This window comes from Gouania willdenowi, chromosome 12 (assembly GCF_900634775.1).
Source record: "Gouania willdenowi chromosome 12, fGouWil2.1, whole genome shotgun sequence".
In the NCBI taxonomy this organism is placed as follows: Eukaryota; Metazoa; Chordata; class Actinopteri; order Blenniiformes; family Gobiesocidae; genus Gouania; species Gouania willdenowi.
Genome location: NC_041055.1, coordinates 25,362,841 through 25,390,670, shown reverse-complemented (window position 1 = coordinate 25,390,670; position 27,830 = coordinate 25,362,841). Strand labels below are relative to the sequence as shown.

The 27,830-nt window shown below is 38.0% G+C and overlaps 1 protein-coding gene across 2 annotated transcripts in view; it reads left to right on the top strand.

Annotated features, from left to right (window-relative positions):
• The first annotated feature begins 2,740 nt into the window (after positions 1-2,740).
• pappaa (pregnancy-associated plasma protein A, pappalysin 1a) overlaps positions 2,741-27,830 on the top strand; it is a 109,644-nt gene continuing 84,554 nt past the window's right edge. For both annotated transcript variants that reach the window (XM_028463090.1, XM_028463089.1), the window contains exons 1-3: positions 2,741-3,729; positions 13,394-14,504; positions 27,162-27,307. In XM_028463090.1, the coding sequence (XP_028318891.1) occupies positions 3,339-3,729; positions 13,394-14,504; positions 27,162-27,307 (1,648 nt within the window). In that variant the 5' untranslated portion in view covers positions 2,741-3,338. The remainder of the gene's footprint in view (positions 3,730-13,393; positions 14,505-27,161; positions 27,308-27,830) is intronic.

The following is a 27,830-nucleotide window of genomic DNA, read 5'->3' as shown; positions in this document are numbered from 1 at the left end:
GGTCGCAGCCCCGTCTGAAGAAGAGAGCAAATATTGAATGTTTGTTGGCCGTCTAAACACACATTTACAACAAACAACGAGAGGAGGATGGAAGGGAAACACTAGCATTCCAGCTCACTGTCTCTATGGAAAACCATTGAATGTGATGGTCATTTGTTTTTCTTTGAATAGTCGTAACATTGACCCAAAGATTGCTTTTCACGTCAAACCGTCTCACACACACACCAACTCTCACAGGCTTCCAAACCAAAACTGAGTATATGTTAAGCTTTAACCCAGAGACGGGAAACTTTTATCACAGCAGGGCCACAAAACTCTAATTGTCTGATCCAAGGGCCACATTATCAACGTCCATGTCAACATTTAGAATAATGAGCAATTTAAGCATTAACACATGAGGATTTTGGTTTTTGTTGTTGTCTTGTCACATGTTTTTCCTCTAATTCTGTGTGCTTTTGTTGATTTATGTGTTTTTGTTGTTTTCTGTTATTTTGGAGTAATTCTGACTTTTTTTGTGTGTATTTTGAGTCATTTTGTTTAATCTTCTCTAATTTTGTAAATTATTATTCTTTTGCATGTCTTTTGCAGTGATTTTGTCATTTTGTTTGTTTTGGGATTCGTTTTGTGTTTTCCCCCGTGTTTTGTTGTGTTTCTGAGGGAATTGTGTGTGTTTTTGAATTCATTTTGAGTAATCTTGTTGTCTTTCAGTATTATTTGAGTATTTTACGCATATGTTTTGTTGTCATTTTGAATATTCTTAAGTTATTTGTCCTGTCATTTGGTGTTTTTTTGGAGCAATTTGTGTGTTTTTTGGAGTTATTTTGTGTAATCATGTTGTCATTTTGTGTTTTATGTGTATTTTAAGAATAATTTTGTATATTTTTCAGTTATTTTTGTTGTGGTCTTGTCATATTTTTTTTCTCTAATTCTGTGTGCTTTTGTTTATTTGTGTGTTTTTGTTGTTTTCTGTTATTTTGGAGTATTTTTGTGGATCTTGTTTTTCATTTTGTGTGGTTTTGGAGGCATTTTGTAAAATATTGTCTAAATTTAAAGTTTTTGTTGTTTTGTGAGTTTTTGTTGTGTGTGATTTTTGTAGTCATTTTGTGTTTTATTTTATTTTTGTTTGTTTTTGGAGTCATTTTGTGTGTTTTTTAGGCATCTTTTGGTGTGTTTTTGAAGTAATTTTGTGCGCTATTGTTGTCATTTTGTGTTATATGAGCAATTTGTGCGTTTTTTGGTGTCGTCTTGTATATTTTTCAGTTATTTTTGTAGACGTATTGAGAGTTTTTAGAGCAGATTTGTGTATTTTTGACGTTTTGTGTATTTTCCTGTCATTTTGTGTGTTTTTGGAGAAGACTTGTGTAATCTTGTCATTTTGTGTTATATGAGCAATTCATGTGTATTTTAGTGTCTTTTTGTACATTTTTCAGTTATGTTTCTTGTCATCTTGTGTGTTTTTGGAATAATTTAATCGTTTTCAGTTATATTTTCTCAATTTGTATGTGTTTTGATCTTGTTTTCAGGGATAAAACTCAAAGTTAAGTTAAAATGTGGGGATGAAAATGTTCAAACTTAAATTTCAGTCACATCAGTGAATTCATGTCACTTTAGTGGATAAAAATACAAAGGTTTTGGCTTTTGGAACAGGAGGGGATGGTCATGGGATGGATCAAATGAAGTTAAGTATTTACAGAGTGAAGTATAGTGATGAAATGGAGATTTTTCTTTTTCACTTTAGAAAATCTATCTTTTCCTTTCTGAATAAGCACCTAACAAAGAAAAATTTGGAAATTGCAAGATAAGAAGCCCATTTAAAACCAAATGGATCAGACCAAATAAAGCCAATTGGATTAAAAACTTAGACTTAGAGCAATATAGACTGAAACAAACAAACTGAAACTGAAAAGACAAGGCTTTGAAATAATGATTCGTACTGTAAATTGTATCCTCTTCCCCCTGTAGTGGTAGAATTTTTATTCATATTTAAAAAAAAAAAATAAATACTGAGTGTCCAGAGAGAATATTAAACAAAAATATGAAAGAAAATGTAGTTTAATCATTTTATTATGAAACCTGAGAAAAAACTAAAAGAGAAAATCATTCATTCATGAGCTTTCATTCTAAAGAATCAGTGATAAGTGATTAAACTGGCTGTTCATTCTGGTAAATATTGGATGGTTTGTGCAGTAACCACTAGAGGGATACATATACGCCTTTAGAAAACTCCGAAAACACCATCCCATCGTGCAACACAGAGGATTGCCGTCAGTGAGAGTTGCCTCTACCTGTGTGACTTCCCACTATGAGGAGAGAAAAAAAAAACAAAAACAAAAAAAGAAAGAAGCCCTCAGCCCAGGAACATTTGAAACATGACTTGTTCTTTAAAAGACTTTGAGAGTAACTGGCTCTAAAAAGAAAAAGGAGGGGGACGACCAGCTCTGACTTCTCCAAGTCTCTCTGCTCCAGGCAATCAATGAGGACCGCGATGCTTATTTATGCAGCTCTCTGTCCCTCTGTCTCTCTCCAGCCTTCACAGACATCATAGTGCATTTCAACTTTTTGCACAGCCTTAAAAAAAAAAAAAAAAAAAAAAAAAAAAAGGCTGGGGGGAGTTTGGGTTTTTTTTTTTTATTTTTTTATTTTTTTTCTTTTTATTTTTTTTTTTTTTTTTTTTTTTTTTTTTTTTGCTCACTGCGTACCTCATGTTTTCTTGTAAATAAATATGAGAGGTGGCTTTTGCGGTCACTTTTCTTGGGAATTTAAAAGGCTGTGTGCTATGTCTTATGCTCTTTTTTACGGGTAGGATAAAAAGGAAACAACATTAAAAAAAAAAAAAAAAAAAAAAAAGAAGGTATGACAACAAGAGCCTGGAGGACAACTGTGGATTTTTTGTGAGTAACTCCTACCCGTCCAGACCAGAGGGGATGAGGGGGGCATCGGCCGGACCCCCCTCTTGATTGATTACTTATTAGTCATCCCTTTGGCTAAATGGGACCTATTGAAAAGGCACCGTGGAACACACATGAATCAAATATTGCTGTGTCCCCCTGAATGTCTCCAGAGTAGTTTTGCTTAAGAGAGGGGGTCGAGGCTTATAGCATTATAAAGAGGGGAAAACAGCATAGCTTTATGGGTTTATTTTAGACACTTTCTACGGTTTGACATCCTAAAAGAAAAGAAAAGAAAAATAACAAGGAACAATTCAAGAGGATCCCAAAGAGAAGAAAGAAGAACATTGTGGACTTATTTTTCTAGTTAATCTGTTTGTTTATTATTTTTTTTGTAATATTTCTCTCTTTTTTTTAAAAAAACAATATTTTTTCTGCCTTTTGGAAAAAATGAAACTTTGGACATCAGCCTGGGTGTTTTGCCTGGTGTTTCTCATCCTGTGTTTTGGTTCAGAGTGCGCGACAGTCCGAGGAAAGGGAAGAACCAAGAGGGACTTGGTGCGCATCAGAGAGGCGAGAGCCAGCATCCCGGGGGCTTGTGCCACACGCCTGCCCCGGGGCAAGCGCTCTCTGCTCGGCGTGGAGCGGCGGGGGCTCCGCCAGCGCCGCCGCTCTACCCAGACCGAGGAAAACTCTCCAAACCGGGGGAAAGCGGTTTATTTCACCGGGAGAGGAGATCAGCTCCGACTCAAGCCCGGAGTGGAGATACCCAGAGGAAATTTCACTCTGGAGATGTGGATCAAACCGGAGGGAGGTCAACGATCGCCCACAGTGATCTCAGGTACGATATTCTACACATCTTTAGTTCTTTTTTTAATCCTGTTTTCTTAACATTTCACTTTAAACTGTTGGGATTTGAACAAAACAAACGTGCTTGTGGGTATTGGTCAGCTATAAGTAAATATCAGTGGCAGGCAGGGGATCAAACAAAGATACATGCAGTTGAAAATGAGTTCATCTATCAGACGAGACAATGATGTAATGCTGTGAAAACTACAGCGGATTATTCAGGTATTGCAACCTCGGGGAGATGTTGATCATATATAAGTTTTAATCATGGCAAAGAGTTGCAAAAAACAAGTGACATAATAACACGTTTTACGCTGTGCTTTCACTGGAATTTACTGTGATATATATATTTTTATAATATATATATGTTGGTGGTTAATGTTGACTAAATAGAAGGTATGATGATGGTGCCATTATTGGCTGCGGCATCACTTGAGCGTCTGTGCGTAAATGTGATTCTCTGAAGCGACGCGGCTATTTTAAAGCTATGATGTAATGGCCAAAACTTTGAGAGCGTCACGTCAGGCTCAACAGCGCAGTTATATGTGGAGGCGCTCAAAGCCCACAGCAGAACCGCAGCTTGTACGCCCCCCCCCCCCCCCCCCCCCCCCCCACACACACACACACACACCACCTCCCCAAACTACATCCTATCCCTCCTTTTTCCACTAAAATAGAAAAAATAAAAAAAAAAAATAAAAAATATCCACACCTTTGGATCGGCTACCAGTGATACGAGACTCGGATCCAGGGTTTCCCCCTTCTTGCGCGAAAATGCGCTGCTTGTGTCTGCGCGCATGGTGCGCTCCCCCACAAAGAACGCAGACATCAGCCACAAACATCACCATCACCAGATTTATAATCAAAAGTACTGTCATAAAAAGACCTATTGCATCAGTCGCTGTCAGTATAAAGCTTAACATTTGCTCATCAATGCGCCCTGCCTGGACTGCAGCCGTGCGTAAAAGAGCACCAAAACGCGTCCAATGGCATCACATTAAAACCTGCTCTCTGAGCATAGAATTTTTTTTCTGCCGACAGGGAGCGATGCAGACACTGATTGCAAACTACAGCACTTGTGCAGATGGCTGCTTTTGGAATAAACTGAACTGAGTTGAACTCAGTGCTATCAAGCCCTCCCGTGTGCCAGACTGCATGTTTTAGGACTTTACTGAACAATTTTTTAGTAAATTTACAAGCCCTTGTGCTTTTTCTCCTCAAATCTCAAATACTCCCTAAACTTAATGCAAAAATACCCAAGCGTGTGTGTGTGTGTGTGTGTGTCCAGATACACTTTTCTGTTAGTGCAGTCCAGTTGGCAGCTAGACCTACTGCTGAGCCCATGGCTTGTAAGAGTAAAAAATTGGAGGTGAGTTGTTACAGCGGGTCTGTTGGGACCCTGAGTGGATTCTGCATTTTTATTTATTTATTTATTTATTTATTTATTTTTTTTTGTGAGTGAATGGGTTTAAGCTCTGCTGAGTTTGCCTGTTCTCCATAAGCATGGGCTTACCGGTTGTATTCAAAAATACTTCCCAAAACAGGTACATCATGACCATATACAGTATAGATTTTCGCACACAAGTGAATATGACTGTGGTTAACTGTCTCTGAGGGCAGGGCCACACAGATCTGAGCACTACAGTAAATGTGAAGCTATTGAGGTAGATGATGTCACTAAATATGCAAAGTGGAATCCTGAACCTAAAAGCTACCACGCTGCAGTGGTGATGGCAGATATGGTTCAACAATTGACTTTTTTTCTGAATTATATCAACAAAAAAAAAAAAAAAAATGAAGAGTTTGTAGATTTTATATATGTTTATTTATTTCATTTCATATATTTATTTTTCACAATTTATTTGAATTTTTTCTTCATATATACGTTTAGTTTTGGTTGCCCCCACAGTAACCAGTGTTCATGCTATTTCACCCCAATGCTAAGGGCTTATAGGCTACAACAGTGATCTCCAACAGTTAGCGTGAATCCATGTACCCCATACTCCTGCACACTTAAAAACATAATAATGTAACACAGTGAAATTTCTCCCTGAATTTGACCTATCCTGTTGAGGAATACGTAATAAAAAATGTATACATCGAATATATCCTACTCAAGTACAAGTACGTGTAAGACATACATAAAATATTCAAGTGCAAGTCAAAAGTAGCTCAATTAAATAGTACTCAAAGTAAAAGTTACCAGTTATGAACTTTAAAACAGTGCCATGTGAGTAACAAAGTCATAGGTAGAAACTACAACCTGAACTGAAGAAAGTGGCTGGACTTTAGTCATAAATGGCACAACTATAAGAACATATGGATTATGTTTAACGTGCCTGGTTGGTCGGCTATGTTGTGATACATTTAATCGTTGTCAGTGTCATTTCATTTTTTGTAGTTTCACGATGTCCGTTGATCATTTGAAAGCAACACGGTTGGGTGTAGAAATGTAACAAATGACTTTACTTCTTTTAAAACATGCTTAAGTACAAGTACAATGACTGATTTAGAAATATACTCAAGAAAGTACAAGTATCCATAAAAGCAACTTAATTACAGTAATGTGAGTACTTGTAATCCAGTAATTTCACCTCTGACTGCTGGCCCTATTTATATTCTAGTTTCCAATGTTGTTACCATGTATCTAATTTTTTATTCACGTACCCCCTATGATAATTTACATACTCCTGTGGGTACCCGTACCCTACTTTGGGAACCAAGGGCTACAAGATGTGTACTGGATGGCCAGTTCAGGGCCACACATTGTTGGATTGTTTCTACAGAAGTGATGCAAACACAATTTATATCACAGCTTACGACCAAAATGCTGATTTCTACAGATGCGTGAATGGTTATTTCCTGTCTGTGACACTGTAGCTGCTGTCAGTCACCTTACTGTACGTAGTCAACAGCTGTAGCTCATTTCTAAAAATCTACTGTTCAAGGGCAGACAGAAGCTTCCAACTGTCTTTACCATTGACCTGTTGTGGATAAAACAAAGTGAGGGACCTTGACTGTGACCCAAAAGCTGTTATTTGCTGATTTAATAGATAACTTTAAAACTACTTTTGTTTCGCTGGCCCACAGAAATGTTTTATTTACAACCGCTCTCTCTTTTTTTCTTTTCTTCCCCCCCATTCACTTATCTTCAACTTTGCTTAACTGAGGACAATTGTCAGGAAAACCATGCATACAATCCCTTAAAGGAGCCAACTCTTGTAGTTTAAGTATATTTGCTATTTTACCCAAGTTTAACACATTTGAGTGAGAGAATGTAGGAATAAATGAATGACAGAGTCAATAAATTAATCAATCAAGACATCTATTTTAATAACTAAGTAGTAGAATTTCCAAACAAAAGATTGACGTAGGCTGTTCATAAATTGTCAGTTGTTTTTATTGTATCTAGCCCCTGTGTAACATTACCTCTATCGGGATTACCAATACATTTAACCTTAATGTTAATTTTAAAGTTTAGCATACCAGGATATAGACAATATTTACAAAATCCAAACAAATTCCTAATCTCTTAAATCTATTTCAGAAATCAGAAATGCCATCGCTCCTTTAAACTGTTCCAACCCGTTGTTTGTTCTCTCTGTGATGTTTTGGACTCTGATCATTTTCAATCCCCTTTTTTTTCCTTTCCTCTCTCGGTTTGTGCTTAAAGCTATCTCGTGAACACACATTATTAGTGAACTGCGAGCGAACAAATGTTCTAGTTGGTAGCATCACTAGCATAATTTATGAAGTAGCATTTTTTAGAGTTATAAAGCACATACTGTAAGTCTGTCTTATTAAACATTTTTTTTGGTAAATACAATAACAAAAATACAAAAATAGCCTCTGCTTTCTTTATTGGATGAATGAATTAAATGAGACTTTTTAAGGATTCCCCGTTTTTTGCCCTCTAGTCCTCAGATGACCTCAGGGGTTTAACCATAATTTGCCTTAATGTATGAGAATCGTTCTTGGCTTGTTTCAGTTGGTTGCGTTTTGTACTCCTTTGGAAAACAAACCTCTCTTGTGTCATACTTTTTATATATTTGAAAAGGAAATGGCCACAATTGACCCCCCCCCCATTGGCAGACAAACCAAACTCATGCATCTTCCCGTAACCTGACAGTCATAACCTCAATTCTTGTCTTCAAAATTTATGCAAACTTTTTTTGTGCCAAGAGGTGCCCGTAGCCGTGTTATGTTGAGCCCATATCAAAAAGACGGGGGAAAATAAATCGCACGAGTAAGGAAAACTGCGCTCCATGACCTGCCGGAGATAATTACATGCAGACGTTGGCTGATTTTCAGATATATCTAAGTGTTATTGTTAAATGTCATAATACGAGCACAAGAAGTTCAAAGTATCGCTTGTTGGGAGTTATTCATGGACGCTCACAAGCACTTTGAATTCCTGGTTTTCTTATAACCAGTTATGCTTGGATACATTGTTTTGGTATAAAATCCCTGTGCATACAATGATATATAATATTCTTACTATTATATACTTTTGATTGCTGATGCAGTCATATGTAGTGGGTCACAACTATGGATCCAATGGTGTTAAAACCATCAATTTAGGAGCACCACAAGTTAATCAAATGTTTTTTTGTCAAACAGCCACTGCTATAAAAACACAATTTACTAAAACAACTAACCCTTCCAAACCCAGATTATCCTGTGATGCACTGATACATTTGTCACCTGTTAAAACAGAAAGCAGTTTGCCTCCAGCTAAGCTAAGCTAGCTAGCATGTTTTTACAGGGCGCCTTTTCAAAACAAAGCCACAGAAAACAAACAATTGTTGGTTGTGGAAACTAAGTGTTAAATCAAAAAAAGTTAAGACTTTTCCGACATTTTATTGTCATATATTGCCAAATCTTGGTTAGCTAAAGCTTGACGAACAAAATGGTTTGCCAAATTGAATAACTTTAGACACCACTTAGTTTGCCTGCAGCTAAGCTAGCTTGCTAGCATGTTTTTACAGGTTGCCTTTTCAAAACAAAGCCACAGAAAACAAACAATTGTTGGTTGTGGAAACTAACAGACATTAGCAGACATTTTATTGCCTAATATTGACTAACAAAATGGTATGCCAAATTCAATAACTTTAGCCACCACTTAGCAAAACTAACTTTCCTAATGACATTACTGACATTTATGATACTATAATCTTCCCCAATAGGCAGAGTACATCACACATGACCACCGGTAAATGTTTCAGTCCAATTTTTTAATTTATTTGCACTTAGACTGATTTGGATGGATTTTCCAATGGGCAGCAGCATTCAGGTTTTTGTTTTTCCTCTCACATTTTGGCCAAATGACCATAATTTGTCTTTGGATTCCAGTAATGTTTACCTCTGGTTGTCCTTCGTTTTGCCTCCTGAGAGTCAAAGTCTACTTGACGTAAGCCATGGAAAGGTCCGCTAGTAGAATCACAGCAAAGGTCCTCATTGACAAAATGGTTTTATTTCTATTTCATCTGATGAAACAAAAAAAATAAACACACAACAATTTTAAAGACGAGTATAGCCTGACCAATTGTAGTCTTTTTACAACTTGGATACACAGTGAAGTCAAGTAACTGATGTCCACAGTTTGAGTGTTTAGGGTTTAGGAAGTTGTTTTTGATTGATATCTGTTGTGTTTATTAAGTTAATAGAATATCAACGTCTTCTCATGACTAGCAAATCATTTTGGACGACAGTAAACAGTGTTTTTCTGTGACCTGTCTACGTGGAATGATTCAAAAGTAAACTGAGTCCACCTTGTTCCTCTCCTCCCTGCTTTTCATCAAGTCCTTTCAACCTTTGTTCTTTGTAGGCATGAATGTGTGTTTTTTCTTCACAAGTGTGTTTTCATATGAGAAGAATAATGGTGAGTGCAAGGAGAGTTTCTTTTGAACCTGGGACATTAGCGGTGCTTGACCCCAGCATGGGCTAATCTGTTTGCACGGAGCTTTGTGTACATAAATATGTACTTCAGCGTTTCGATTTATGTCAGCGCACTTTGGTGTGTGTTTATTTGTTCATGAAAATGTATATACACGCTGATATAGGTATGTGCAGTTACATGTGTTTGTGAAAGCCCCAATGTGGACGCTATGCTAGGTCTGGCAAAGTGTAACGTGTTAGATTAATTGAGCATGGCAGAATTATGACAGCTGTTTACACTAAGAACCCTACAAGCATTTTAGCACACCTTTTAGCCTTGAGTGCACAAGCTGACAGATGGAAGGCTTTTTCCTTCCAGTGTAAAGAAAAGCCCAAAGACGTCATCCTGCCAGTGGACTGACCTTGACGATGAACCCAACCCTCTTGTCTTTGAACATTAGCCCATTGAAATGCCAAGTTAATGAATGTGCACCGCAGTGTGCATCTCATTAGAAACAGTTCTAAGTTAGCAAGATGTCTTTGCAATCACCATTAGCCAGCCATTTACCGGTGGCTCACTGAGGCTAATCAATATCAAACAAAGGCATTCACATGGACAAGTGCTCTTTAGAAAAAGAGTTGTATTCAACCCTGTTGTAGCGTCTTAGCTATAATAACAGACAGCAGTAATCAGAGGTGTAAAGAGTACTGATATATCCTACTCAAGTAGAAGTACTGTTAATTGATTGAAAGTGTACTCAAGTACAAGTGCAAGTAAGTCATATATAAAATACTCAAGCACAAGTAAAAAGTAGCAAAATTAAATCATACTCAAAGTAAAAGTTACTATACTTACTTTTGTTTTTGGTAATAAATCTAGCCACGGTTCCCTTGCAAACAGTAAACATCTCATGTATAAACTTAAAAAGGTAGAGACCAAGATTTGCACAATTTGAACTTAATTTATTTTCCGCAAAGGCATCTGTATAAAATAAAAGGTTTTGTCAAAATGTACAATTATTTAAAAAAATAGATAAAAACAACACCATTGAATTAAATTCAATATAAAAGAAAGTTATCAGGCTCTAAGTATAGCTACATTTATGAACTCTAAATGGCATTCAATGCTGTTTTGGTGGTGTGGTTTAGTTGTGATGCATTTTAATGTTGTCTGGTTATTTGATTTTTTTGTAGTTTCACAATGTCCGTTGATCATTTTAAAACAAGAATAATAATATTTTACTCAGTAGAATAGAATCCTTTTATTTTCATTGCACAAAGTACCACACAATTGCACATGCCCCTCCCAACAAGATACAAGTACACGTCAATGATTCAAGCCAAACAGACACAGTTATCGTAAAAACAACATAAGGTACGGTAAAGGTCTTTTCGAATAAAAAGTTAATCAAAATAAAAGTTAATCAAAATAAAAGTTAATCAAAATAAAAGTTAATCCAAATAAAAGTGAATGAGGTATAAAAAATTCATCAGTCGAAAATATTAGAAAAGAGACAAATTAACAAACGGTTGGGTGCAGAAATGCAATTAATTACTTCACTAATTTTAAAATGTACTTAAGTATAAGTGAAATTTCAGATTTACAAATATACTCAAAAAAGTACAAGTACCAATAAAAGCAACTCGATTACAGTAACGTGAGTACTTGTAATCCATTACAGTCATCTCTGGCAGTAAAGAATTATAAATGACTCTCACAGAGTTTTTCTGTGTTATTTCTGCAAAGGTCATGGCGCGGTACCCTGATGTTAGCCGTTTTATAAGCAACGGCAAGGGAGTGCAGCCCTATCACCTGTAAACACACACATTTTCCACCAGCTCAAGTGGACCTTGTCAGGCATTTCAAGGTGCTTTGGAATCTGTGATTGGATCAAATGACTGTACGCACAAAGTCATGAGCATGCATTAACAAGCAAACATGTGAACTTGTGCGCCCGCACACCCGTACGTCGACAAGCATTAAACAAACAAACAGTTAACATTCAGAGTTCCTCTCAGAAGTGAAAATGTATTAACCATGCTAAAACTGACATCGGCAGTCCAAGGGAAACAGGAAAAGGGTGTTTTGGTGCCTCTACATAAATAAGGCCTTAGCAGAAAATTAGATTTTTCTGGCTGCAGCATTGGCAGGGGACATTTACTCCAGCTGCTGTAAATGTCCTCAGTGTTCATGAAAAACATATCAAGGCAGACTTCAATTGGGTCTCCCTTTGCTGAATATGCACTTCAACCCAATTACTAAAAACTGTTTGAAAAATTATATAACTACAGTTTCAACATTAAAATCTCTGGAAAGTGCAGTTTCCTCTACCTAGAACGGTGTCAATGCATACTTTGTGCTTATTTTACTTTATGTACACATAATTAATAGCCTGAAAACTCTTGATGTATTTGGTCAAGCTTTACATTGTGACCATTGATGGTTGATAATATGAAAGTTGGCCTCTACTTTCTTCGGGAAAATCTATTTCCTCTCTCAGTGAACAGAGGAAGAATAAAGCTTGTTGGGCAATAAGAAAAAGCACAACAAGCTGCAATGTGTGAAAACTCAGATGTTTAACACACGCCACTTTCAGCTACTACTTGAATGCAGCAGAGAGTTGATCCAGGCCTTGGTTGAGCCTACATTATGTGACACAAGGTATTCCTCCTGATATTTAAAGCATTGGCAGGAATGTTTGTATGTGTTTTAGCTATATGTGCTATGTGCTGGTGGTGCAAAGCCACATTGCAGTAATTGCATACATTATGACCATTACACAATCCTAAAAACAGCTAAAAAATGTGTCTTATTTCTTTTCTTTTCACATCAACATGCACCATAAGAAAGTGCCACTAAATAACATGACCACCAAATAAACTACAACACTTACAAAACATTGTTACAGTTTGTTTCAGTCTAACAAAAAAAATATTCAAACATAAATCACAATTTAAAAACATATAACAAGACTGAAACACGCAGAAGCAAAAATCCGTACTGAGGGCTGTGATTGGAGGAAACCCTCTCCTTCCTCTCAGCTTTTATAGGAGGGGCGGGGCCAATAGTGAAAGTTGATGACGCTGGGGAATCTTAAAGAACCCGTTTCAGCCAATAGCAAAATTCAGTTGTAACAGCCCGCGTTCAAGCCTTAGAGGCCAGTATATATGACATTTTACAACTAAATACGTAAAATTTAAATACTTTTACAAAAATGTGAAGAGTAGGACTAGGATTAATAAACAGCACTACTTGGGGTTCAGTTATGTTTATGTTTATTAAGAACCCCAATAGCGGGGTGGTGTGTAGCAATCATTATCAATACATTTTGATATGTAAAAAACACAATCAAGCTTTTTGATTAGTTACAACAGTAATTCAGAGAAAAATGTTTAGAATTCTTCTAAATGCTCCTTTATTGTTCTTTAACAAAGAACACAAACATGTTGAACATTTCATCAGGGTCTTCTTTTTGAAATAGATGTGGGTGATCAGATTCATTTTAATTATCAAACAGATATAGAATTGTGTTATTTCAGCTATGAAGATATATTTCAAGAGTAGAATATAGGCAAATAAACCTGACCATTTCAGACAGAGAAGTTCTGCTTTGTGGTGAAAACAAGCTATACAAACTCCCAAACAGGGGCCGCAACAACAAAAGTTTTCTGTTCTCTTAAAGTATGTAGGCCTTAACACTGACACTTTCCCTCACGGTGAAAGAAGTAGTAATGACCCCCTGTGAAGATTTATAAACTTTCGTTCATTCTCTCTGCAGGCCTCTACGACAAATGCTTCTACGCCTCCAGTGATAGAGGCTGGCTGCTTGGCATCCAGGCAGTGAGTGAACATGGAAACCGTGAACCTCGCTTCTTCTTCTCCCTTAAAACTGACCGTGCCCACAAAGTGACCTCCATCCACTCAAATGCTCGTTACATACCAAACCAATGGGCACATGTGGCCATCACTTACGATGGCATCTACATGAAACTTTTTGTCAATGGGGCTCAAGTTGGTGTTAGCCGTGAGCAATCCGGCGATGTCTTCAGTCATTTGACCAAAAAGTGCAAAGTGTTGATGATTGGAGGGAATGCTTTGAATCATAACTACAGGGGGTCAGTGGAACGGGTAGGTTTATGGAGACAAGCCCGTGGGCAGAGGAATATTATCAGGGATATGCTGGGACATGAAGACCTCCAAGATCTACCTCAGCTCGTTATTCGTGAAACTTTCGAGCACCCGGCTCGAAAATGGCTGACTGTAAAAGATGGTAGTTTTCCTCAGCCTGACCATGTAGGAAATGGACGACAAGGGTTTGTAGGCAGTGGGGTTATCGGAGTTGGAAATGCAGAGGGATTACTGGACACAAATCTGGACCCTCCAAGCTGTGGTCAAACAGTTTGTGACAATGTCCAGGTCATTAAAAACTACAACCAACTTTGGACCTTTAGACGACCCAAGAAAGTTCGATATCGAGTCATAAACGTTTGGGATGATGCAAGGACAAGGCCAACTGTTTCAGACCACCAGATCAGCCTGCAGCACCAGCGGCTTAACGATGCCTTTAGTCCCTATAACATCACCTGGGAGCTGAGCATTCATAATGTGACCAACTCTTCTTTGCGTAACCGTTTGATTCTAGCCAACTGTGACATCAGCAAAATCGGAGATGATGCCTGTGATCCAGAGTGCAACCATCCACTGACAGGTTACGATGCAGGTGACTGCATGTCTGGGCATCGAAGCCGCTGCCTTGAAAAAAAGCAGGGGAATGGCGTTTGTGACCCTGAATGTAACTGGGAAAACTTCTTCTACGATCTCGGTGATTGCTGCAACCCCAACGTGACGGATGTTACCAAGACATGCTTCAACCGCTCGTCTCCTCACAAGTAAGATTATTCTCCTTACATTTCTCATAATGCTATGGCTTGAGCAAGAATAATTCATGTTTGTTGATTATTGTTTGACATAGCATCATAATTCATCAAAAATGTACCAAGTAATCACAACAATCTGTGCCTAATTTTGTAGTTTTTGAGGCTGACATGATTAAATAACTTTAGAAAACCAACTCCACATTACAGTCTGTCTTGAGTAAACTAAACTGCCAAATGTTCCCTACATGTGTCCCTGAAGAAAGGTTTTATGTCTAGTCCTACTGTTTCCTAGCCATTACAGCTGGGGTTCAGTGTAACTCAATTCCCAGCCTGTGTGGCCCGTGATATCCTCTGGGGGCAGCCAGTCCATTCTAGCCTTGTCCTGGTTCAATCAGTGTTCCAATTTTAAGCAGGGCAAAACAAACGCAGGCAAATGGCATTCCTGGTAGCAAATACACAGGCTGGATTGCTTAATTCAGTTTGCAGTTTTGAACAAAATTCCCATCTTTCGTGCTCTGTCGCTCCTATTTACAGTGCTCTTAATTAGATTGACTTAATTGGAGATGGAAGTTGCTTAGGATAGGTTGACGTTTTAAACATTGTTAGGGGGCATTTTAGGGTCATACAGAGAGTGGGTGGTGGATTTTTTTTGTTGACAGTTAAGCATATACATTCAAATATAGACCACATTCACATGTGTTCTGGGAAACCTAGGAATGTACAAAATCCTCAGTCCAAAAAAATCTATTCAATAGAATGGGAATTAAATCAGTACCTTAAGTTTTTCCCCCCTTTTCAAACTTTTTTTTTTTTTTTTATAGAAACACAGTTGATGCGATATTTAAATGTAACTTAAGAAGAATACAAATGAGGACAATTGTAAAAAACAACAAAAAAAAAAAAAACTGTGTGGGATTGTTGGGATTGTTTTCTGTGCAAATGAATCAAGGAGACAAGGCTGTTTTCAATCACAGTGAGGCTGGAAGCACTGTCTGTTTGGCACTGTCTGTTGTTTAAAGCGGCCGCTAAATAGCTAAATAATGACATCTAATTAACAACATCGGTGGGAAAAGCAGCTGGGTTTACTGATGCTTCCATATCTCAGTTCCCACCACATCCCTATCGGCTTAGTCATCATAGGAAACCAATTTATCAACTGGGGGGTAACTCATTGAGACAGCTACCAGCTGCCAAACTTAGGCTATTGCAAAGTTTGAATCCCTTTATGACCATTTATGTAAGGAGCTTGGAAATAGAATGACACCAAGAAAGAAAAATGAAAATTTGACACCCAAGTAAGAGAAAATTACATTTAAAAACGTATCCAATATCCCAAAGTTTTTCAATTTATATACTTTAAATATGATACTTCTGAATAGACATGCAAAAATCTACAGCACAAAAAGTCAGACATTCCTTGTTAATTATAGAAATGTTGATGAAAGCACATTTATAGAAACAATGATTGTGAGGTCCCATATTTGTTTTTGCACCATTTGTGGCTGTTACCACTTAAATGTTGTATTTTTAAAAAATCTGGCAGGCACAAGACACAGCTCTGTGGTCCTGTAGCAGAGGCTTTTCTCAAAATACATTAGATAACACTTCATTCCATCCTTAACGTTTGGCTGACAAAAGTATTTAGCATTGTTTTTACAGGCCTGGCATTGGCAAGGGTTAAAGGGTCATTGTTCTCCCTCAATCTCTGTCTCTTTCTTCCTCTTAAGTCAATATCTCTTCCTGTAGCAGGGTTAGGACCACCTTATGTCTTTCATTTATTCTTTCGCCCTGCTGTGTTCTAGCTTGGTGCAAGAAGCTAATCTCCAGGGTCTTTGACTCCGGTGTTTTACAGTTGGTCGTCTAAACCTTAAGCCCCCATCTCATAAAACATAATGCTTGGGTGTAAATACCAGAACTTTTCACTTCCCCTTTAAAGTTGTAGCACACTTATAAAACACCTGTTGCCAAGGTTTCACCTGTCCTTGCATGGGGTCTTACAAGAGTCTAAAGTCAAGGTTTTTTTTTTTTTTACTATGGAACTGATGAGAATGTAGGGGGTAAATGTTGGAGGGAGCTTCACTTGGGCCACCTAAGGAATGCAGGGGAGTTACATCTGGCCTTGACAGGATAATATGCATCCAGATACTGTTGGTGGTCCCTTGAAAATATGACACTCAAGGGAAATCAGCTGACACAGCATTGTCAACGACTAGGAGTAAAGAAGGATGCTGATGAAGAGGTTCACACATTCAACTCAGCAAAGGAGCCAATGCTGAGAATCGGGATTGTTGGGGAAACTGTTGGGTATTTGGATCAGTTATGCAAATGTCTCGATGTACTCTTTTAAACTTGGTGATAGTTCTCGTGTTCATGTCTTTCCTGGAAGAAAAATATAATCAGAGGGCTAGCTGGAAGATGAAAGAGGGGCGTGCGGTACTAATAAAGCCAGAGATGAATGATGGGTTTAGGGGCAGTGGCGATCACCGACTTGATGATAGAGGAGTTGAGGGCCCCCTCCAATTTCAAAAGTGTTCTTGGCTGTGAGATCATCACCGCCATGCTAACTCGGCCTGGCCTTCACACTCTTCTTCAAGACAGTTCTGAATAGGACGAATTTACGGGCCTGCATGAATAATACATAGATGTAAATGGATGAAGTCATAATCCCTCATTTAATATGTAGTCGCTTTAAATGTGTTAACAAGACGTTTTGCCCGCAACAGATACTAAGAAACACCTAATGCTAAGGTGTATGAATGTGAAGCTTTATTTAGTTTATTCATTTTTTTTATTCATTCATTTATTTCGTTACTTCCCTCATCAATCTCAGTGTTCTTGCCTAAAATTGTGCATGTCATGGAAATCTTGTTCTTCCCACGTAATCCAACTATGCAGACCAAAATGTGTGTTGGGATGCAAGAGTCAAGGACAGGGCCTATAGGATGGGGAAAACTTTTGCATTAGTGGGAAAGCAATTGTTTTTCATTCGCAGACCTACAGAAAACAGACCTACATTTTAGTTTAGAAGTCTACTGCAAACAGCAGCTTGGTAAAGTAACTTCGCACTGAGGTTTTATAATGATTGAGAGCTGTAACGGATGTTTACCAGTCAAAAACAGTACATACAGTAGCAGGTAGAGATCCACCCCTTAAAGCATGCATGCTTTAGCATACAAAAAAAATCACTATTTCGGTGCAGAATATGAAACTGATCCAAATCTACTCTATTTTGAAAGGGTCATGGTATTGAAAAACATGATATTAAGTTGTTAAGTCATCTTTTACAATCAGCTTCATTGTTATTCCTGTTAATTACAAACCCAATAATAGCAGTGATTAACCAAACTTTCCTAAATCCCCTCCTACTTTTTACATAATTAGAACTTACACATATATTTAACCTAGGAAACATTCCTGAAATTATTATCAAGAAGATTCTTATTTTATTGCATTGTTTTGTTTTCATGTCTCTCTCCTTCGAACTGGCTCCAGTAAGTTTATTCCTACTTGCAAAGGCTTGAACAAAACACGTACCGCACACTGAACCATTTTTTATTCAAAACGTCTGCTTTGAGGGAACACTGAATCTCTGCTAAGCAGCTCCTTATCTGTTCTCTGATTCCAGGCAGAGACCAACATGTGCAAAAATAGTTGTGGAAATGTTATGAAACATTTTGCATGGCTGGATTGATTTAGTAGGAAAACTCTTACAAGTGAAATTTCCTCTGAAGTACTACCAGTCACTTATGTTGGAGAATTTTAAAATGCTCCATTTAGGTTAAAGGATGGATGTTTGAATTGAGTGAAAATTTCATTTAGTGTCATTATTTTCTATTTTACATTTCATTCATTTTCACGATCAAGCACCTGTAGTTTACAGATTCTGAAATGTACTTACTTTCAACTTTTGGTTGTACGTATGATTTGTTAAGATGAACGTTCGAGATTTCTACCTCAATACAAGCAATATATTTAACAGGAACTAGTTAGTTCTGGAGCTTTTTACCAAGCAGTCTATGGTAATTTCACGTCAAATCAATAAAGTACTTGAATTATCAATGACTTGCCTTATGTGTGCCAAAGAACAGTAATGGTAAATGGACTTGATTTATATAGCGCTTTATCACCACACTGAAGCAGTCCCAAAGCGCTTTACATATCAGCTCATTCACCCAATCACTCTCACATCCACACACCAATGAAACAGGACTGCCATGCAAGGCGCTAGTCAACCACTGGGAGCAACTTAGGGTTCAGTTTCTTGCCCAAGGACACTTCGACACATAGTCAGGTACTGGGATCGAATCTGCAACCTCTCGATCAGAAGACGACCCTCTACCACCTGAGCCACGGTCGCCCAGGGCTTTAAATTAACACCCGCCATTGTAGCGTTACTAGCCATTTTGGCTGGTGAAGAAAGGAAGAAATTCCATCGCGCCTGTTTGAATCGACAGGCTGCAGAAACGATGCGACAAGTCATTGTTGCCAGATTGGGCTGTTTTCCGCCAAGACATTTGAGGGTTTTTGTGTTCAGATTGAAAACATAATGTATATCTGGCAGCACCGCTGGTTGTACTACTTGAACACTATGTCGTGACTTGTCATGCAACAATTGGCCATGTGCTTACGTTAGCGTGATTGTTATGCTGTCACGTGACGGAGCGCGCCCAATCACGGGAGCATAAACACAGCTGTGGCTGGCTGCCGGCAGTAGCGAGAGGGTCACGCTTTTTTTTGCTGCAGGTATGTTGTATCATTGTTCGCTCAATTTAACAGTCCTGAAACTAAATGCAATAAATGTCGAACTGTAGGAGCCGACTACCAGAGCCGCCGAGCGTCTGAAACAAAGCTGTTTCTCTGAGTATGATCTGCTGAATGAAATGTTAGCATTGTAATTTATTTTTATGATTGTGTATTTATTATCTTTTTGATAACGATGAATGCAATTTAATCACTTTAAAGCCAGTTTCTTTGTATTGGTATCAAATGCACTTTAATGTGGTCCAGTTAATCACTGCGCTTCCATGCACTTTATTTGTGGATGCTGGTCTTGTTGATACTTGAGCACTGTAATGAGTGCATTAATATAACAAGTATTATATTATATACTCAAATCATATTTCTATATAATTAACTGATTGTATTGTACAATATTGGATTACTGAAATTGAAATACTGCTCATTATAATGCAGCTTGTGTTATTGAGCACTGGTATTTCTGAATGGTTTTGATAATGTCTGCACCACCAGATATTTATTTGGACCTGTTTTTCATACAGGCCAGGTTGATGGTGAGCTAGAAGCCTAGTCTGGGCGCTAAGCCTGAAGATTGTGCCTGGGACCGAACCAACTGAACCTCCACTCTGGTCGGGCTAGTAGGAGGCTCTTTTGTGCAGCCGTCCCTCTTCCTTGGTTGTACCTCCTCGCAACTCATTAACGGCCCACACACTCACTACACACATTCCCCTCCTAATACTTGGACTTCTTTTTCTCACCTATGGACACTCAACCTTTGGGCCGTTAAACTGTGGTTGTGCCTTGCCATTACAGGCAAAACTTGAACTCTTTTTTTTGGGCATTTATGGACCTTATGTGCACTGCAAAATTATTTAATGTCCAATGACCAAATTAATTGTAAATACTGTTTTACTTTATGAAAGGCCATTTGTATTCATATTATGTCTATTGTTGCTCATGTTTAAAGTTGCTATCTGGAGTTTCTGAGAGAACGTCTCAATGTCTCGTCCTCAACAGCTCTACTTCCTCCCTTGTCTCTGCCAGTCTACCAAAAGCTACGTCTCTATGTTTGTGCACGCGCTTTGTGAAACAAAACAAGGTTGCATAACTACAGAAACTACACATTTATTGTTAGAGTGCAATAACTTTTGATTAAATCATGTTATTACCTGTCCATGAGAAATGTTGTCAAATCCTGGTCCGATTGGAATTCTTTTAGCAAGTCCCTCCACCTTAGAAAAACAGCTCCGAGATAAATTCTGTTGCGGTCACGAAGACGTTTATCCACATACTTGGTTTCCGGACTTTTTTTTTCTTTTTCAGTAGAAGCTTTATACGTTGGCAATCGTGGAATGGGTAACTGGAGTTTTGGAGCGCTCCACCATGACGTTATGCTGCTCAGTGATACCTGGTTGCTGGTGCATGCGCATTCACTTTGATTGTCAGTGGCCCCCTCCAGGAAGTCAAAGCCTATTGGTTAGGCGAAGTCGGTGCTTTCTTGCATTTGTATAGGGGTCTATGGATGAAGGAGGGACTTATATACATAAATGTATATGAAAGACCACCGGCAGTAGACCATAATAAAAGACTAGTTAGATATTTTTTCACATTTCAAAAGAATGATACATAAACATAGATTTTTCAGAAACTCTTGATATCAGCTTTAATGTTGGTGGTTTTCACAATTATAATATATGGTATCACTAAAATGTAAACCGTGTTCAGTGTCTCATTCTCCACTTCTAGAGTCAAACCTAGTCTTCTGAGTCCAGCCCAAATCATAACTGTATCGTTATCTGTTCGTACCAAAACTGTACTTTAAGTAAAATAGCCTACATGCTACATTTGGTATCGAAGAAGACAAACGGAACGGCGCAAAACAAACAATAGGAAAAAACAAACATGTGGAGACATTTTTTCTCTACAGTACATGTCATTCTTAGTTCTGATTACTTGTATTCTTTCTAAATTCAAACAGTGTTCCAGGAATCAAATTTTCATCTGAATTTGTTTATTAAGTTATGAGAAAATATTTAAAAAAAGATTCACTTCTCCGACACACCCAAAGGTCCATATTGCACCTTTCAGCCATTGTTCAAACATTGTTTTTAAATTAAATGTATTTCTGCAATCAACTAAAATAAAAACTATTTAAAGAAACATGAACGCTTAAATCTATTCTGTGGCACTCAAAAATTTGGCTGGTGGAAAATCTGGTTGGCTGGTAACTTTAACAATCTACTAGCCACGCTGGCTGGTTATCTAAAAAGTTAATTTAAAGCCCTGACTGTAATGTCTTCTGTTGGAATGGAGAATAAACTTTAGGCATTAAGTAAATTTTTAAGTGACATATTGGACCAAAAGTGCTACAATTAAAGGATAATGTGCTCCCTCATCTACCATTACTATTCTCCCTGCTTTCACTGCAGAGCAACTGGAAGGAAATGTTCTCACTTGAACTTTGAAGCTATTAGCCAACATAAATGCTTACTTTTCTAAGTTTGGGAATAAACTTTGTGAATAAATTATATCAAACTCTTCTGGGACCAGAAATCACTTCACCTGAGCCAACATGGGATATTGTTTGGACGTTCACAGAGCGCCATCATTAGAACACCTTGATTACTTAGGAAGTGACATCATTATGTCATAACAGTTTGTATCACTATGCAGTGTATCCAACAGTGGGTAGCAGTGTTGTACCCTAAAGAGGCCAAAACATACCCAGGCAGAACGTAAGCTTTCATAATCGAGCTTACCTGGAGTTCACTGCCACATAGTAGTTTCCGTGAAATCCTACATTTCCCACAATCCTTAGCACTTCTCTGTAGTCCTTGTACTCTTTCTGGGACGTGTTTTAAAGGTGTCTGTACTTTTGTAGCTCGTCTGCACGTCTCTCTTCAAAACTCGACTCCATCTCTCCTACTCTGTTTCACCAGGCGGTGTTGCATCTAATGCGGGTTGATGTAAAAATACTCGCCGAGCAGTGTTTTGTGTGAAACCAGGTATGCAGAGTGGAGTCTCTGCGGGCATAAGATTTGAGCTTTGCGCTCACTGGATTGGCGGACGACAAAACTTGGCAACAAAAATGTTTATTGAAAAATAGTTGGTGTCTTTTTGAGGTAGGGTGCAACTGAAGAGCCTTTTCTGCATCCACCTCATGAAGTTGTCCATCTCACATGTTTTTCCTCTTTGGAGATTCCTCGACCATCACTGCTGACTCTCCTATAGAACGATGGACCTTAAATCCACAGCTGATTTGGGCCTCAAGAGGAGACATGGAATCCAAAGAAGAGCCTGAGTGCTAAATGATGCCAGCAGGATCAGGAAGGGAATCAGACATGACTTCCTATTGTTCTTCTGTCAGATCAGCAACAGGAACTCCATCAGTGGATGTCACAGAAGCAGGTGAGGGATGTAGTCACTGGGCTGCAACCTCAATAATGTGGTTCTACTGTTGAGACATGGAAACCTGGAGAGAGCCTGATAGCTGGATGTTGGCAGGAGGATCAGGAAATAAATCTAATGTGACATCCTCAAGTTCCTCCGTTTGATCAGCATCTTGATCTTCATCAGATGACATTAGAGATTCAGGTCTTGGTGGGGGAAGCTGGCACGCTTCTTCACTGGATCCAGTAATGATGTCCCTCTGAGCTCCTACAGCAACGTCTTGGTGAACCAGAGGCTAAAATAATGCAATGATGTGTTGTGCTGCACTTTCGATGAAGTGGTTCATCAGCTCCTGAAAAGGAGTCTAACTTTTTCTGTCTGATGACTTCAGGGTAGGTTTGATTAATTATTTCTATTATGGAAGAGATCATCTGACACCTGGTGAAGCAGGACATCTCTACTTCAGGTACCATGAGGCCTGGTGCAGCTGAGACACGTTCCTGTACCCCTTTGGTGACTCTCGTGGCCATTTAATCAAGCTTCCAAGAGGTTGTGGTGAGGAAGAGCCTCTGCTTAACCGCCTACAAGTCCTGCAGCACCTTTGGAATCACATCTAACACCATCTCATAGGCACTGGAGAGGTTCAATGAGAGGCACCAACCAAAGGATTTTCAACTTTGAATTTATGTCTGTCAAATGTAACTCACCTAAACTCTGGAGGCATGAGTTCTGGAGCACTGAGCAGTCTTTGGGCCTCCAGCTTAATGTCTCTCATCATCATGCTGTTGTTCACCTCCTTCACAATACTGAATAGCAACTTGATATCATCATTATCTTAGTCCTCAGGGTGAAAGTCCAGGAGCTGAACTCTGAGGGTCCTTTCTCTCTCTCCATCCAGATGTTCAGCCATGTCTTCAGGAGTCACCTCAGGGGGCAGTTGGTTCTCCTGCTGTAGCCTGAAGAATTTAGCCATAATTGTAACCTGACAGTCAAAAAACAGACCACATGAGCACATGTTTTACAGCAACACATTCTGAGAAATTACCAACGTTAACAATAAAATTGTCAAACAAAATGATGAAAGCAGAACTTGTTTAATGAGTAAATTCTTCCAGTCCTTTAATGGGATTTTGGTTAGGTTTATTCCGTGAAAGATGTTCATTTACGCTTTGTAATCACCAAATGTTTTACTTCTTTTGGCATACCCCACATTGATTATGCAACTATCCCAAAAGGCATTACAAGAAATTTTCTTCCGAGCTAAAACATGAAACTTTGTGAAGCAAGTTTTCAGTTATAAAATGCAAAGGTGATTCATTTATCAAACAACTTCATGATTAGGTTGGACCAATTGGGCAACATTCAGGCTGCACAGGTATTGGTAACCAATGCCATATTGTATTCTGATTTTATTTGGCCCAGTCTTGAGCTTCAAAATTGATCACAATCAGAGTTTTCATCAACTCAAACGTTACACCCCCTTCTATCCTTATCGTAATTGAAACCATAGAGTAAATACACCTAATTCTGCCTATGCTTTTAAGTGGAAGAGTAAATATCAATAGCACACACACCAGGATTATGAGGTTGAAAAAGGCATTTGTCTTTGAAAATGTAGCTTTTATTCTAACATTGACATTGGTTTACTTAAGTAGGACAAATGTGACACATTGTTTAAAAAAGCCACAAAAGTTACGTTTGCTTTCATAAAATGATGTAGAATAAAAAGGGATCGTGACTAACCGAGGATCTAGTATTTGGTTTGTAACAGCACATTTACATCACAGTAATTTAAGGTGAAAATATATTTAAAAAGTTAAACATTACATCTCTGACTCAACATTTCTCTCATTTATTTGTGTTCTTTCTGCCATATGATGCAGACCATGGTTCATTATCAATATGAACCTTGTGCTGCTGATTCACCCAACCTGTTTTAAGTTGTTATTTATTGCAAATTTAATTTAAAAAATTTTCTTCCGGCGACTTTACATAAGAAATTAGAAAGTAGCAACATGAGAGTTCTATGAGAGTAATAAAGGCCTTTAAACTCATCTTTATTTAGATGAAGTTGAAAGGTATTTTACACATGTACAAATGTTTGGCTGAACACTTCAATGGTGCAGTAGTTTGTGCATTTTAATATAAGGTTTAATTTCTAATGAGTAAATCAAGCTATAGCTTGCAGCCCATTATGGGTTCCTGTGGCATTGCAAAAGAAAGATTTTGGACTATTTGTTGCAAAAAGAGACTGAGTATTAATTTTTAGAAAATTATGAGTCTTTATTTCAGTCAACTAAAGTCAATGAGCCAGAATTAGAATAGGCAGGATATTGATTTAAATTTTTTTTTTAGAGGATTCAGTCAAACCAAACAGAATGGTAAACAGCTGTGCTAGTTTTACAATACAATTTACTGATGTTTTGGTCAACATTCATTTGTTTCATTGAGTAAAAAAATTGCTGATGGACACAACAGTATGATTAAAATTATTACGACTTCAGTGAGTTATTAATTAGCCACTTAATTAAGTTTAAATCAGAATGGCCATTTTAATTCAGAAATAAGTGTTTACAAGAGCAGGTTAAAGAGGATTTAACTTTTATTCTGAAATAAAGGGGAATTAAAGCTCTCATGTAAACGTGGCCAATGACAGTGAATTACTCTGCTGTATATGATTGAATGTTCGTCCTATAGTACACAGATATACAGTAGGTGCTTTTGTTTCTTGCCTCAAGGCACTTAATCTCACAAAATATAAGTGCAAAGCGAGCAAGTGGGTCACACAAAGTAGGTCAAAAACTCCATCGAAGATCAGATTTGTGATAGCCTGGGCAATGGTATAGTTTGTTTTTAGTTTGACTCCTGTGAGCGCCTCATTTTTTTTTTTTTTTTTTGGTTTCCAGTGATTTGTATTCCAAAAAAGTGAAAAAAACAACTTTTTTTTTAAGCATATGCAACAGATTATTGACTGAGCTGTTGGAAGCTGTTACCAGGACCATCGGCTGTGTCCTGTATTCGTGAAGTGAATGACAGTATTCCTGCTGGTGATATATCTCATTGTTTTGAGTGATTGCTGCCATTAGCACTCACATTAGGACCCCTGTGGCATGAGAGAAAACATTATGTCATGGATTGTGAGACATTAGCGAGCCTGAGAATTTAATCGTATTCCAGGCTGACATGGATGAGTCACGCTCACCTGAGATGCTCTCAGTTATAAAAATACTGCACAATGCTTTAGTAGTTTATTTATAATTGGTTTATGACATAATATTGCTAATATGCCATGAAATGGCAATATTTTTAATTTATTTAAGCGCAGCACTAATGACACATTATCTTTTTTGGAGCCAAAATGTCGAGGTCAATGTTGCGTCAAGTGTCAAAACCCAAACAACAAATATTAATCGTACAAGTTCGATGCTGACATTTTATTTTATTGGACAGAAGCTGTACGACCTACAAGTAAAAAGATTGGTAGGGGTCAAAGTTCATGACGTCACAAAAAAAAACAAAACAAATCCCAATAACTTGGCCACTGGTACCATTGAACAACATTTCCTTTCAATGTGTGACCTTGACCTTCGCTCAAGGTCATGTTTAAGGTCAATAACTCCTCAGAAAAGTGAACAAAGTGAGACCTCAACGCTCTCAAGACAACAGACCTCTGCCAAAAAAATTTAAAAAAATCCCTATAACTTGGCCACAAATTGAGATACAGTGCTCAGACTGATACCATTGAACCTTCGTTCAAGGTCGTATCTAAGGTCAAGGTCGGTCTTCAGTTTTTCCTGCATTATTACTTTCAATTTAATTAGTAAAAAGAACAAACTTGTCAACAAATCCAGATACATGTTGTAATTTTTTTCAATCTTTTCAATTTTCAATTGCCAAATTCATAATCGCCTTGCGAATACAGCGCTTGCCTAGTTTACTAGTTCACTTATGGAACCAGCAAGGTGCAATTTGTGTATTTTTGCATTTTAGTCTCATTATCTTCACTTTGCTGCTTGAAATCCACCTTTACATGTTATTCCCATTTAAAAACAAAAGAAAACAAAAAGAAGAGTTGTGCAAAGCTATTCATCGATATCCATCCAGGGGTGGACTGGGACAAAAATTCAGCCCTGGCATTTTGTGTCCAGACCAGCCCACTACATTATCAGCGACACCATGTAGAAGCTGTTATTAGGTCAGTGATGCTAACTATGTGGCTCTTTATGACTTAATATTAATCATTATCCTTTGTCCCATTTTCAGAAAGTTCACCACTGGTTATAATTCATTGTTCAAGGAATACTTTCTAATACACTTTCTTGTTGCCAAATGAACCTTAATTTGTCTTCTGGTTTGTTTATCTTGAGCGACAACATTAGAGCACCTCAGCTTTTTTTCTTCTTTTTTGGCAACACCTGCTTTTGTTATTTGTAAAGCTTTGACTTTGCGAAATCCTACAAAGTCTCGAAGGACTCTACCATCATTATAGAACAACTAACTTAATGCAAACTCTTGTTTCCTGTTGCTTTATGTTTGTCTCAGAGCCTATTTGGACGTGAAAGAGCTGAAAGAGGTTCTGCAGTTGGACGGCTCGTCTCACCTGAACGTGTTCTTTGCCAATTCGTCTGATGAAGATCTGGCAGGGGTTGCCACTTGGCCCTGGGACAAAGAGGCGCTCACACACTTGGGTAGAGCACAAACAAAAACAAATGCATGCATGCACACTTCCATTTCCACCCTGAAGTACAAGCACACATCTCATCTCGTCTCAGGCGGCCCAGATTGTTGATTTTGAGTGATTACAGTTCAAGCCTGGAGCAGTTTCTGTCTTCATCACAGCTCTTTCTGGGAGGAAGGTGATAATGAAGCTGAGGATTCTCATGAATAATGCATTGTCTGAACTTCCACTTCCACAATTACTTTACACTTCATTAAGAACAGGCATTTTTATTTTTATTTAATGCACACTCACTCAAGTGTCAGGGTTGGGGTCAATTATAATTGTAATTGCATAATTGGTTATTAATTACAATTATTACATAATTAGTGAGGATGCAGGAGGAAACTCACTTACTCCTCCTACACCATTTGTCCAATTTTGACAAATAGGCTATCAAAAAGTTTTGAAAGTTCCCAAGATTTATGCTTGTACTTTAATAATTTGTAACTTTTAAACTATTTGACTTTACCATTCATTTCTATTGGAAATGT